At 43.6% G+C, this 15,224-nt stretch overlaps 1 protein-coding gene across 9 annotated transcripts in view; it reads left to right on the top strand.

The window, feature by feature from the left end:
* Window positions 1-15,224, top strand: part of LOC110493244 (calcium-dependent secretion activator 1) — a 155,072-nt gene that overhangs the window by 24,131 nt on the left and 115,717 nt on the right. For all 9 annotated transcript variants that reach the window (XM_036950551.1, XM_036950557.1, XM_036950556.1 and 6 more), the window contains 2 exons: window positions 9,477-9,590; window positions 11,121-11,453. In XM_036950551.1, coding sequence (XP_036806446.1) covers window positions 9,477-9,590; window positions 11,121-11,453 — 447 coding nt within the window. The remainder of the gene's footprint in view (window positions 1-9,476; window positions 9,591-11,120; window positions 11,454-15,224) is intronic.

Below are 15,224 nucleotides of genomic sequence, written 5' to 3'. Positions count from 1 at the left end.
GGGAGGAGACATGTCTGTGTGTAAATGAGAGTGGGGGAGGAGACATGTCTGTGTGTAAACGAGAGTGGGGAAGGAGACATGTCTGTGTGTAAACGAGAGTGGGGGAGGAGACATGTCTGTGTGTAAACGAGAGTGGGGGAGGAGACATGTCTGTGTGTAAACGAGAGTGGGGGAGGAGACATGTCTGTGTGTAAATGAGAGTGGGGGAGGAGACATGTCTGTGTGTAAATGAGAGTGGGGCTGAGACATGTCTGTGTGTAAATGAGAGTGGGGGAGGAGACATGTCTTTGTGTAAATGAGAGTGGGGAGGAGACATGTCTGTGTGTAAATGAGAGTGGGGGAGGAGACATGTCTGTGTGTAAATGAGAGTGGGGGAGGAGACATGTCTGTGTGTAAATGAGAGTGGGGGAGGAGACATGTCTGTGTGTAAACGAGAGTGGGGGAGGAGACATGTCTGTGTGTAAATGAGAGTGGGGGAGGAGACATGTCTGTGTGTAAACGAGAGTGGGGGAGGAGACATGTCTGTGTGTAAACGAGAGTGGGGGAGGAGACATGTCTGTGTGTAAACGAGAGTGGGGGAGGAGACATGTCTGTGTGTAAACGAGAGTGGGGGAGGAGACATGTCTGTGTGTAAACGAGAGTGGGGGAGGAGACATGTCTGTGTGTAAACGAGAGTGGGGGAGGAGACATGTCTGTGTGTAAACGAGAGTGGGGGAGGAGACATGTCTGTGTGTAAATGAGAGTGGGGGAGGAGACATGTCTGTGTGTAAATGAGAGTGGGGGAGGAGACATGTCTGTGTGTAAACGAGAGTGGGGGAGGAGACATGTCTGTGTGTAAACGAGAGTGGGGGAGGAGACATGTCTGTGTGTAAATGAGAGTGGGGGAGGAGACATGTCTGTGTGTAAACGAGAGTGGGGGAGGAGACATGTCTGTGTGTAAATGAGAGTGGGGGAGGAGACATGTCTGTGTGTAAATGAGAGTGGTGGAGGAGACATGTCTGTGTGTAAACGAGAGTGGGGGAGGAGACATGTCTGTGTGTAAATGAGAGTGGGGGAGGAGACATGTCTCTGTGTAAACGAGAGTGGGGGAGGAGACATGTCTGTGTGTAAACGAGAGTGGGGGAGGACACATGTCTGTGTGTAAACGAGAGTGGGGGAGGACACATGTCTGTGTGTAAACGAGAGTGGGGGAGGAGACATGTGTGTGTGTAAACGAGAGTGGGGGAGGAGACATGTCTGTGTGTAAATGAGAGTGGGGGAGGAGACATGTCTGTGTGTAAATGAGAGTGGGGGAGGAGACATGTCTGTGTGTAAACGAGAGTGGGGGAGGAGACATGTCTGTGTGTAAATGAGAGTGGGGGAGGAGACATGTCTGTGTGTAAATGAGAGTGTGGGAGGAGACATGTCTGTGTGTAAATGAGAGTGGGGGAGGAGACATGTCTGTGTGTAAATGAGAGTGGGGGAGGAGACATGTCTGTGTGTAAACGAGAGTGGGGGAGGAGACATGTCTGTGTGTAAATGAGAGTGGGGGAGGAGACATGTCTGTGTGTAAACGAGAGTGGGGGAGGAGACATGTCTGTGTGTAAACGAGAGTGGGAGAGGAGACATGTCTGTGTGTAAATGAGAGTGGGGGAGGAGACATGTCTGTGTGTAAACGAGAGTGGGGGAGGAGACATGTCTGTGTTTAAATGAGAGTGGTGGAGGAGACATGTCTGTGTGTAAACGAGAGTGGGAGAGGAGACATGTCTGTGTGTAAATGAGAGTGGGGGAGGAGACATGTCTGTGTGTAAACGAGAGTGGGGGAGGAGACATGTCTGTGTGTAAATGAGAGTGGGGGAGGAGACATGTCTGTGTTTAAACGAGAGTGGGGGAGGAGACATGTCTGTGTGTAAATGAGAGTGGGGGAGGAGACATGTCTGTGTGTAAACGAGAGTGGGGGAGGAGACATGTCTGTGTGTAAATGAGAGTGGGGGAGGAGACATGTCTGTGTGTAAACGAGAGTGGGGGAGGAGACATGTCTGTGTGTAAACGAGAGTGGGGGAGGAGACATGTCTGTGTGTAAACGAGAGTGGGGGAGGACACATGTCTGTGTGTAAACGAGAGTGGGGGAGGAGACTTGTCTGTGTGTAAACGAGAGTGGGGGAGGAGACATGTCTGTGTGTAAACGAGAGTGGGGGAGGAGACATGTCTGTGTGTAAACGAGAGTGGGGGAGGAGACATGTCTGTGTGTAAATGAGAGTGGGGGAGGAGACATGTCTGTGTGTAAACGAGAGTGGGGGAGGAGACATGTCTGTGTGTAAACGAGAGTGGGGGAGGACACATGTCTGTGTGTAAACGAGAGTGGGGGAGGAGACATGTCTGTGTGTAAATGAGAGTGGGGGAGGACACATGTCTGTGTGTAAACGAGAGTGGGGGAGGAGACATGTCTGTGTGTAAACGAGAGTGGGGGAGGACACATGTCTGTGTGTAAACGAGAGTGGGGGAGGAGACATCTGTGTGTCTTCCCTTCTTTTGTGCTTGTGTAAGTGCATGTCCTTTAAAGCAACACAATGCCATGTTGCAGCTGAGCCTTCATGTTCCCCCACGTGTGTGTGTGTGTGTGTGTGTGTGTGTGTGTGTGTGTGTGTGTGTGTGTGTGTGTGTGTGTGTGTGTGTGGTGTGTGTGTTTGTGTGTTTTAGCAGGTGCACAGATGAGCACGTTAGCTCTCCTGTGTGGGCTGTCAGTAATCTCAGATTACACAATCCATTTGATGTGTTACGCCCATTATGTAACTGCCAGGGAGAGCCCATCTTTGTGCCATGAGAGTGTGATGTGTGTTTACGTACGTTAGAGTGGTGTATTTGTGTGAGTGACGTGTTTGTGAGAGAGATGGAGGGAAGGGGAGAGAGATTGCCCGCCCTCCTTCTGGTGCCATCTCTCTTCTCTGTTTTCCTGACCAATATGCTTAGTAGTCACACATTAAAGACACCCCTTTGGAAGCTGAATGGTGATTGCTTTTCACGTGATGGTGATTAGGGAGATATATTCCTTGATTTGTGATGGCAGACCACCTTGTGAATGATCTAGAGCTATTTCAGACCTCATCAACTGCCAAAACACTAATGTGAGGGAGGGAAGGAAGGAAGGAGAGAGAGAGAGAGAGAGGGAGAGGGAGAGGGAGAGAGGGAGAGAGAGGGAGAGAGAGATATTTACAATATTCACATTAACGAATTGGCCACTATTCTAGAAAAATCTTCAGCCCCTGGTGTTAGTCTCCACAATTCAGAAGTTAAATGCCTACTCTTCGCAGATGACCTATGCCTGCTGTCACCCACAGCACATGGCCTACAGCAGAGCCTGGACCTGCTAGAGCAGTACTGCCAGACCTGGGCCCTGGCAGTAAACCCTAAAAAGACTCAAATAATGATTTTCCAGAGAAGATCCAGATCTCAGGGAATTAGACCAAAGTTCTCAATTGGTACAAAATATATAGAATGCTGTACACACTACAATTACTTAGGTTTAAAAATAAGCTCAACTAGGCACCTTAATGAGGCAGTGAATGAGCTGAGAGATAAAGCACGCAGGGCATTCTACGCCATTAAAAAGCAAATTGAAATTGAAATACCTATTAAAATTAGGCTAAAACTAATTGAACATGTCATTGAACCAATTGGACTTTATTGCAGTGAGGTGTGGGGTCCACTTGCAAAACAAGATTTCATCAAATGGGACAAACACCCCATTGAAACCCTGCATGCAGAGTTCTGTAAGATTCTCCTACAAGTCCAGAGGAAAACTACAAACAATGCATGCAGGGCAGAATTAGGACAATATCCACTAATAATAAAAACTCAAAAAAGAGCAATTAAGTTTTGGAAACATCTAAAATACAGTGACCCCCTCTCATATCATTACCAAGCCCTGCAATGCCAAGAGCTGAGCAAAGAAAAGAGTCCCCTCATCCAGCTGGTCCTGGGGCTGAGTTCACAAACCTGTTCTACTAACAATTCCATACAATTCATCCATTGCACAGTATACAGCCTACAATGCACTGTACTACAGTATCCATTCTCAGACTTTCTCCTTCCCACCTTCAACAACCTGTATGCTCTCTGAACTGGCTTATATTGGTTGTGTCACATCATTTGAAACAGGTTAAACCATTTTGAGTGGTTGTGTTCAATCAATGACATATGTTCTCTATTTGTATTTGATTGTTGCCACTTGTGTTTACCAGTATGGATGATATGTGCATTAGAGTGCAGAATGTGTTTTGAGAATGAGAATGTGTTTAGAGTTTTGCTGAAAAGTCTAAGTGAGATCTACAAATTGTGTTTTATCATGTGAAATGGTTTAAGGTATTGACAACAGACTGCATAATTAGCTAATTGAGTCCAGGCAACTGAGAACTTTGTTCAGCCAATGGGTTTTAGTGTTTTAGCAATTGAGAAAAACTGTAACAGTACTGACTGCTCAAAAGATTTTGACTGGTTGCAGTGCTTGAAGATGAGGTTTTGTGTTTAATGTTTTCAGGAAATGGAGCAAGGTTTCAGAAATTGTGTATTAGCAATTGAGAAAAACTATATCAGCAGAGGTCCAGTTTCCTCGAGGACCAGGGATCTTTGTGATGTCTCCACCCCCACACAGAGCTCTCACTCACTTACGAGATACAAGGCACGTGCCAGGCACAGGCATACAAACCACGAACACAAACATAATGAATGAAACAAACAAACACACACACACACACACGTGGTGTGTGAACATGCACACTGAAAAAATGCATGACTTAATCTGCATTGAAGTACAGTATGTGCAACATACAGTTCATGTTTGTACAGAACATCCATAACACAGTCTCCTACTATACACACAATGTATTGCTTCTTGACCCTGTAAAGAGCATGCCTTTTCAGGAATATTGTTTGTGGCCAGCTGGCTCAGTAAAACAATCATTAGAGGGAATATTCCATCCTGTGCCAGAGATGATTAGATTCATGCCATTAAAGTGGTGCATTACATAAACCCTCAGCCTGATGTTTGCTAGCTTGGGGGCTTAGGGCCGGTGCTGCGCTATGAATTAAGTGGAGTGGACGCAGTAAAACACGGGAGAGGACTTGAGTCAATGAGTAGAATAGAGACTAAGTTACCTTGTTGAACCACTGGGGTCTATCTGTAAGTGAAACACAGTCTGAGCTGCTTGAGCTGGGAAAACATGACTAAATTACTTAAAAATATATATTTTAATGTAAAAGATTTCTAGAATTATGACTTTGCTGTTAATCTAATGGAAGGACACAGAGTAAAATGTCATAGCAACATGATCTCATACACATACATTATGCTGTACCAAAGTGATTGGAATAAGGAGTGTTCTCCTCCTGGTCCTCCAATGTTTGGAGTGTGCCTGTTTGCTTTGTGTCTGTTCATCACTAAAACGCTGGCAGAAAAGGCAAGTGTAACTACTGACTCAGTGTGCCAAACCCCAGTCAGAACACTGACCTTCTCCTTAGTAATTCCCTGGTATTACTGTATTAGTGTGTTGGTGTGTGTAGTTTCTGGAGTGCTGCCATGGCTGGTCTGCCTCTGTCTTAGGATGAGGATATCATATTACACAGACACACACATTTATGTACGTACTCTATCCACAATATCTCTTTCATTATATTTTATTTTGCATCTGGGATGTAAAAAGCAATCAATCCTAACATTATCAAAGTGCCCATCTTAATAAACATATTATAAATAATTACACGCAGGCATGTGCCTTGTTTCTTGTACAGACATAGCAGTTCATTTAATTTAAGGACAGACTCAAAGTAATAAAGATGCAATAGAAAAGGGAGCTAGTGAACATGGCACAGATGCAAGCGCTTAGTAAATCTAGGCCCATGTTTGATGGACTCTAACGTAAACAAATACAATTCAATGCTTCGTTAGGCACATAAGAGTCCTGTGGGAATTCATTCTGAAAAGGACAGTACTGTATGGAAACTGTATACACAGACCATTATAGCGTCTAGTCTCACCCGGCCTTGGTACGAGTGAGTAAGTGAGATTTCTCTGAGAGTAGACAATGACATGGTATCTCTATACACTTGAACAGGGAGTTTCGTAATTGCCTATGTTCCAAATACACTGACAATTCCCATAGTAAACCCAGATCTGAAAGCACTAGATAGGTGAAGGCCGTATGGAGAAAATACTTGCTCCCAGATTCTGCCAAATCCAGTCCTCTCAAATCTGTGGGATTTGGAGTCGGGAGTCGAGGACAGGGATTTATTAAAGTGTGTTTGAACATACTGTGGCAACTATCTCACGTCATTTCCTAAAGCCGCATGCACATCTGCCCCTCCCCACGCCAGCTACCCTATCCCTCTACCCCAACCCCCAGCCCTGGCAGTACAGATTTCCCCTGATTCCTGTCAATGGATTGGACTATTCCCACAAGGACCGGTACAGATTTTTTTTTTTTAAATGTGTGCACTCACTACTGTAAGTTGCTCTGGATAAGAGCGTCTGCTAAATTACAAAAAAATGGCTTGACTACAGACTCTACACTTAGAAGCAGTCATGTTAATTCTGTGGATGTGTTTCTTCCTTTTCCTTAATTGTAATGTGGAAGTAATAAATCCCTGGTGGGCATATTGTTTACTGCCTCACACCATGTTTACACATAGGCATGCGGGGCGGTGCTTTTTTGGGGGCTAGATGTGGAACATGTTTATTGTATTGTCAGTGTGTAAGCGTTGCTGTCTGGTGTACAGAGTTGTGCCTTTTTTTCGAACCCAGGACTCCCTGGAAAACAGTGGCAATTGTGTGTATTTGGAACATAGGCAATTCTGACACTCCCTGTTCAAGTATATAGAGAGACCATGTCATTGTCTACTCTCAGAAAAATCTCACTTACTCACTCGTACCAAGGCCGGGTGAGACTAGGCGCTATAATGGTCTGTATATACAGTTCCCATACAGTACTGTCCTTCTTAGAGTGAATTCCCACAGGACTATCCTGGCTAAATAAATAAATAGAAAGATGCTTGGCCTCCCAGAAGGTAGGCTGACCTCCCAGAAGGTAGGCTGACCTCCCAGAAGGTAGGCTGACCTCCAACTGCTGTCCTTGGTGTGCTGACAGCAAAGCTAGAGTGGATGAAGCAGTTAGAGGAAGAGAGAGTGTTCCAGGATGGATGGGTGACTTGAAGTATTGTGAAGGTCACATCTATGAGACTCTGTGGTACTGTAGTTCACCACAGACATGATGTCCACTCCATCTGCTCCACTACTGATTAATCACATGGGTCTGATTGTGGTAGGCATCTGGAGGTGAGAGGTTTGGCTGGCGTTCAGTCTTCATAAAATCCTGTGGCCCGGCTGGTCTGCTGAGACATCCCTCTCACCCAAACATGGGTTATTTATCAGTTCTTGGCAGAGAGGTGAATGGGGCTGGATAGGGTGAAGATCCACAGCTGATGATGGTTGAGTTTCTCTATATATTGTATGGTTGATAAGGATAAATGTCACTTCCATAGCTATAATCTGTGCTATAATCATTACCCTGACCACTGATAATATCAGGGTTTCAGCTTAGTCCTCGACAGAGAGGCTGGTAATGGAAAGGTCATGTTGAACTCTGAACCTTGACCCCATTCAGGGTAATTACTACAGGGCTTTGTGGAGTTGTCTGTGACATGGTGACCACGGTAACAGTAACTTGGGGCAGCGGTGGGATGGGACAGATGGGGAGGAGGTCCAGGGGTGGGTTGGTAGACGTGTCTTTAGACATTAGTGTTTCACTTCTCTCAGATATCAAAAGCTGAAAAAAAATGTGTAGAGGACAAAGGAGAGAGACCACATGAAGGGAGCATTGATAATACATTTGAATTAAGAACAGTATCATGTTCCTTGGCAAAATGATGGCAGAATGGTTGGCTACCCTCCCCTCAACATGTTGTGAGTGTGTGATAAAGACTTTGATAAATTACTGATTTGATGGACCAGTGTGTTATTGTAAAACAAGTGCTTCCATTTATCAGACGCCATTGGGTTATAGTCACTAGCCTACATCAGAGATAGGACTCTGCACTCTGCATAAAAGTTTCATTATGACTATACTGACTCGTGTCATCTCATCTCTGTCACATCACTTACACAGACAGCCCAATTCTGGTCTTTTCCACTGATTGGTCTTTTGACCAATCAGATCAGCTCTTTTGCCAATAATTGGGCAAAGGTCAGAATAGGACTGCCTGTGTAAATGCAGCCTTTCTCTATCCTCCCAGTTAGACCTGCTCTCTTATCTATCTGCTCCTACCAGCCTGTGTATTTTGCTCGGGAAGGTCAATATACATTTACACAAGTGCCCAGTGCAGAATAACTGTGGCAACATCAGCCCAAACTAATTTCCTATCTATCTTTGAACATCTTTATTACTCCATCATTTATTTATAGCCTATCAGTCCTGTTGCCGTGTGGCGAGTGTAACACTGTGCATCTGTTTGCAGCATTATCAGGGATAATGCCTTTTTGCCATACAGCGATTGCACCACTAATTCATTTTAATGCTTAAAAACATCCCTGTTGTTATTGTCAGCTGAGACTGGGAGACCCCAGTTTTTAAAACTTCGGTGAGGGCTGTAACTCACAACTAAGGTGGCCATTTTTTTTTTTGCCTTATATGCTCGTTGAAGCATGCAAATAAAGATGTGTATGTTAAAAAGGGCTTGATATCGAATCATGAAATATGTCATTGGTAATGTGAGGACTTAGATATGAGTGTTGGGACAGGGGCTGCATAAGGCATTTAAATGATTTGTATGCTGAGGATGTTAGAGAACACTGGGTTTAAACCAGAGTTCATGTTTCAGTTTAGCACTGAAACATGACAGTTTTCTTGCACTGTACCCAATGATTTAGGAAAGCTTACTTGATACGTCAATGTCCTGATTGTGGTTTTACAGACGTGTTGAATACGTTTTATGTACACACTTTATTTGAATACTTGTGAAATGCACATTGTTATATTTAGTAACACTTGCTTATTTTCCCTCGACTGCAATTTAATGCATTGGACGGATGTAGGTGGAGATATGTCTACATAAGGGTGCAAATTATAAACACTCACGAAAGCTCTGACGAAGGCCTTGAGGCCGATACGTAAAGCTTCATAATACTAGCAAGAGCAGTGTGTGGGTTTATAATTGTTTAACATCTTATTAAATTGTTACCATGCACCTGTAACAAAGATAGCTCAGATGTGCAAGTGCCTTTTGAATTTGAACGATGATGTTGTGTAAGGGAAGAGAGACACTTAGAAGTACATTTATATTCAATATTTATATAAAGTTGTTTATTTTATAAGGGGACTGTGACAATAGAATTGTATGAAGTAAAGTAATATAATATGAGAACTTGATGTTAGGATAATTCCTATCACTCTGTTGTGTTTCTCTCCATATTGACTTTCTCCTGTCTGTCTGTCTGTCTCCTCTCTCAGATCAGTAAGCAGCAGCTACAGACAGTGAAGGAGCGTTTCCAGGCCTTCCTAAGTGGTGACACCCAGATAGTGGCAGACGAGGCCTTTATCAATGCAGTCCAAAGCTACTATGACGTGAGGCCCAACTCTGTGTGTTTTTTGTTTCATTTTAGGTCTGTGTGGGAGTGCGTTTAAGTGTATGTTGTCTTTTATTTTGATTTGTATTCCGTGTTGATTATCCTGCTGTTTTAAATGGTCCTCAGCGGACGGACCAGTCCGTCTGGATATTTGAGGAGATGACTCACCTTTGTTCTGGTAAATGATGTGGGACTTACAGACAGGCTGCTTCCTTCAGGCAGTCTTATTAATGTTCTCATCCTGCATCTGACAGATTCAAATGAATTGGACTTCCCAAAATAGGCCTCTGAAATATTCAGTCCAGACAGCAGCTATGTGAGGTGCTAACCCGAATTTATGGACATCTTGTGCCCTTAGCTTTGAGTCTGACTATCCATCCCATCCAATCAGTCCACCTTCACTCTGAAATCACAGAAGGATGAGGTTCAGAACACTATTGCAAACCTTCCTAAAAGTTAGAGAAAAGGAGACAAGAAAATGTATTGAGCGAAAAGGGGATTTACTCTGCCTGTAGAATTAATCAATGTGGCACTTTAATAAACCCAAATTAGTGAATTGAAAAAGCTAAAGCCAGTTTTCCAATTTAATTAAAGCATAATGGTATTACTGTCTGAGTTCTGGATTCTTACACATTCCCACCTGCTCTGGAGACTGGAGGAGAGACACCTGGGGTGCTCTTTGTTGGCAGAACTCAGGATAATGCTACTGTACGTGAAAGTGACAATGTGTAGACAACATTTCAATTCTATTTTCTATATCAGCCGTTTCTATATTTAACACTCCCATTTGTGCAATGTTCCCTTCTTTTTGGCCCACTAAGAGCACTGCTGCTGTTGCAGAACAAGTCAAGTGTCCAAAGTTGGCTACAGGCAGAGTGATAAATGTCTGTGTATCTGTGTGTCCATCCAGGCTCAGAGCTGTGGCCTTCTGTCTTCACCCTGCGTTAGGCACTGATTGGGAACAGAGAGTCTGTCACTGTGAGCCATAAGGAGGCTGCACGGTAGTGAGAGGGCCGACATCTGAGTCAGGCAGCCATTTGGGTCCTTCTCTCTTTCTATTTCTCTAACCCACAACCCTTGGCATGGAAAATTGCTTTGTGGGGATTGTGAAAAAAATATATGTGCAGATGGAATTAAACAGAGAAGCGCCACAATGTCAGATTGAATTGAAACTACAATAATTTATTTCCCTATGCACCTTTGTCATAAAGACCCAAAGACCGAGCTGCAGCTAAGCCTCAAAGAGAGAAACAATACTTCAGAAACCCTCTTTTGCAGCTGCGTTTTCATTTCATGTCCCTCCAGAAGCACGTGTCAGCCTGCTACCAGGGCTACTGTACACAGCTGCATGGGAGAACACCTCATAGAAAATAATGGATCATTTCCCATTCAGGAATTGAGTAAAAATGGAATTCATCCTAACCTCTCAACCACGCTGTAAGCTCGTCCTCCTGTATGTTCCTCCTGCCCTGTAATGTTTAATCCACATGCTTTAACGCCCTCTTTCTGCTCTCGACCGTGACAACAGATATTTTTGAAAAGTGACCGTGTGTGCCGGATGGTCCAGAGCGGAGGCTGCTCGGCCAGTGACTCGCGGGAGGTCTTCAAGAAGCACATTGAGAAGCGTGTCCGCAGCCTGCCCGAGATCGACGGTCTGAGTAAAGAGACGGTGCTCAGCTCCTGGATGGCCAAGTTTGACACCATCTACCGTGGAGAGGAGGACCCCAGGAAGCACCAGCAGCGGATGACTGCCAGCGCAGCCTCAGAGCTCATCCTCAGTAAGGACCAGCTCTACGAGATGTTCCAGTCCATCCTGGGCATCAAGAAGTTTGAGCACCAGCTCCTCTACAACGCCTGCCAGGTGAGATAAGAGCTTCATGTCATGTCCTTTACTATACATTTGTCTTTAAACACTAACACTTTCCCTGGTGGTGATTTGTCAGTTTCACTCCTTTCTCCCGATCTGATAGTTGACTTGAGCGGCAGTGTCACTCTTTCAACCCTCTAATGCTTTAACTTCAGGCTTGCTTCTCATTAAGTTCCAATGGGTTGAAATGGTAAAAGTGTGCCGTGAAAGCCTTTCAGGGTTATTAGATGAGTTGTCACCTGTCACAGGAAAGCGCAGCTTTCAGTGTGGAATTGAATACTCTTTGGGACCTTTAACCTTCGATCCAAGCAGGAAAGAGGTATGAATACGGCAAAGAAAATATGACCATTGTGAGATGGAGAGAGAGAGTGGGTGGTGTGCAGGGCGCTATGGAAGTAGAACAATAGATGAGTGTGAGTACCAAGGTACTGTGTCACAAGGAAAGTGCGTGATGGCTGGAAGTGACTCAAAACACCTGCTAACTGCAATCATATTGTAATCATAGCGAATGGAATGGATAGCTATTGATCATTGTTGAATGGAGGGGGTGGGCTGAGAAGGCCGCCAGAATAATAGGGTGATGGTGGCTTTTAAAGAGGGGGTCCACATACCAGTCATACCGGGTTCAATGGAAGAAGGTATAGTGAGCCCGTTAGCATGTCTCAAGTCATCATCAAGCCTTTTGTCTGTCCAGGATTAACCATTCAGATGCCACACACACACACACGATGCTGGCCATACAGTATGTGTGTACGCCTAGCCATTCTGTTATTAAGACCAGTGTATCATTGTAGTCCAGGCCAAGATTGAAATGACTTTTCTGCCACTGCTTCATTTAGTAATGTGCCCGGTCCACGCCCAGGTTCCAGTGGAAGGGCAGGGCCAGCCCATGAACATTAGCTCTGCTAGTGACTCATCGTTTGGCGGAGACATAGTAGGATGTGCTAACGCTAAATCTGCACATGGAATTAGTTCTGACATTGTGCAATTTTGTTGCGAATGGAATTGCCTACCTATTAGGCAATATTACCCCCTACTCTTTTCTTTGCCCTCTTTTCAAGAATAGGATTTAGTTGTCTTCTGCCACAGTTTAAAGACACATTTACTGTCAATATCAACACCCACTACACATTCAATCTCTGGCACACACGCGCACACACATACACACACCAGGGTTTCCGTTAGACGTCAATAGCCGGCTTTTGGCCAATAAAAAAAAATAAAAAAAGGTTGATAAATAAAACTATTGCCTGCCAAAATGACCTGTTAAAACAATAACACTTTTTATTCATTGAATACCAGTTGATGTAAATACATTTGACCGTTATGCTTATCAGTCTATAAGTAATTTGCATAATTTAGTGGAATTAAATTGGCCTGTGTGTATTTTCATTAGTCATCATGTATGTTTTTTCTCCAACACAACTATCACAAGCGCACAGATTTCTCCTGCAGCTCCTGTGCTTTTATAAGCCCATTCATTGCACAACTATTCTAAATGCAATCACAGTTTTGGTGCACGATTAAAAATAACTATGTTTATTTCTCAAATAGTCATTGAAGCACACCTCCCATTCACCATTCAAGTGTAGGCACCAGGATATCAGCGTGTCACCCACCACTTTACAATGTGAGCTAGAGGCAATATGCATTTTGAAATCATACTTAATTGTTTGAAATCTGAATGTTTTATTTCATATTATAAGGCTGTCATGGAAATTATCACCAGGGACACCTGATGTCAATATTAAAGTAATCATTCTATATTATCAGCAAGCTGGAGAGATTCCAACAAACTTAATGAACCATAGTACACGTCGGTTGGAGGCTCTGCCGGGGCAGTCCTGTTACTTATAAACTGCTTGCACAGACAAGTTATATTTACATGATTTACATTATTCATTATTCATTATTAGCGTTTGGTTCATGCATGTGACCGACCAATACCTAACAAGGCTTCTTCTCTCCAAGCTGACACCTTGAAACTGAGAGACCCCTTTCAGTTCTCAAAGCAATGTTCTGGACATACTGCCAAATTGCTTATACTGATAGTGAAGATTCCTCCCAGGAAAGATCAATTAATCACTTGCATGAACCAAGTCGAATTGGTTAACAGAAAAGCACCTACATAAAATGTTTCTTCTTCAAATAATTGCCTCCACGTTTGCAGGGTCGGATTTTACCTTGCTTCAAAGTAGCTTTTGAAGCAAGGTAAAATCCGACCCTGCAAACGTGGAGGCAATTCTTTTATAAAGACTTCATAGTTTCATGTTTGGGGAAGCTTGGAGAAGCATTTTATCCTACCATTTCTACCATTCTGTATGCCAGTTCTGATTTTCATATGCGCATTAACAGTTTCATTAAAATAATAAAGTTTTTGTTTCTCAAAATCATTGTCACGTGGTTAATCATAAAAATCTGAATAAAAATGACAAAAATCAAAGGTAAAAGTCACCAGTCTCTGCCATATGGGCAGATTGATTCACCGTCATCCATTGACGGCTAAAAAAAGGAGCGCATAGCCTTTAGGCCAATGAAGCAGTAGACCTAGAACTTCCATTGCTTTTTCACACCGAGGATTGGTGCTTATCGAGGGGACATTGTTGCTCCCTCAACATTATCAGGAAAGAGAAAACAGACACATGGTCATTGCTCACATGGAGTACTCCAAACAAAAGACAATTTTTTTTTTGACAAATCTTGTAAATGATGGTTATGAAATAAACCACAACTTGTTTCTCACAAGTGTAGCAGGTTGTGAACTCTGCAAACAATATTTCCACTCTGAGAATGGTAAATTAATTTAATTAATACATACATTAACAGAGATGTATGTAACCAAATGACAGGGATTAACTGTACATTTACTACTGATGACATTATCTTCACACATATTTTAGATTATTTTAATTGACAGCCGTAACTCAATTATCAGCTAGGCCTATTGCCACGCTTGCTGCCCAAATTGCGGGCTTCCAAAATGAGGGACAGAACAGCTGTCATCTGTGCCCTTAATCAGGTACCTGTCATCATGTACCTTAGGGTTGTGTGTTGAATGCTTTTGAAGGAGACTGAGAGACAGATGGTTCCCTCGCATCACATTGTGTGTGTGTGTGTGTGTGTGTGTGTGTGTGTGTGTGTGTGTGTGTGTGTGTGTGTGTGTGTGTGTGTGTGTGTGTGTGTGTGTGTGTGCGCGCGCACGTGTGAACCTCTCCCTCAGCAAACTGAAGGCTAGTAGTGCAATTCATGACTATGTACTGTAAACCTTTCTGTGTAGAAACAACCTTAGTGACTGACTAAATTAAAATGAGAGGTCGTCTCACCGCTGTGTGTAACCTATGATAGTAGGCAGAGACTCTTTGTCTTCTGAAGAATGTGTTTTAGCCTGTAAAGATGACTTCAGTTAAGGATTAAATTGAATAAATTCATGAATTGAATTTCAGTCCTGTGTGGCCGGTGTGTGCCCTGAGTGTGGGTGGAACAGCGTGGGTGTTGTTCCGTTTTATCAGATGGGGTTTGGTGTTATGGATGTGGTCGTGCCGACTGCCTGGCGCTGTTTTAATGAAAGCCTGTAATTGGTCAGAATGGACAGGCAACATCACAACATGGCTGATGTGACTACACTGCTGGCTGCCCAGGGACTGCTATGGAAACACAAATCCAACGTTAGATCAGCATGATAAATAAATAGTATCTTTATTAATCCAGCTCTGGTGAGGCAGATAATTTGCCTTCAGCTCTGCTCACACAACACGAACACACACC

The sequence above is a fragment of the Oncorhynchus mykiss genome, chromosome 17, assembly GCF_013265735.2.
Source record: "Oncorhynchus mykiss isolate Arlee chromosome 17, USDA_OmykA_1.1, whole genome shotgun sequence".
NCBI lineage: Eukaryota > Metazoa > Chordata > Actinopteri > Salmoniformes > Salmonidae > Oncorhynchus > Oncorhynchus mykiss.
The sequence above is the reverse complement of the archived record's forward strand: the minus strand, read 5'-3'. Positions and strand labels throughout refer to the sequence as shown.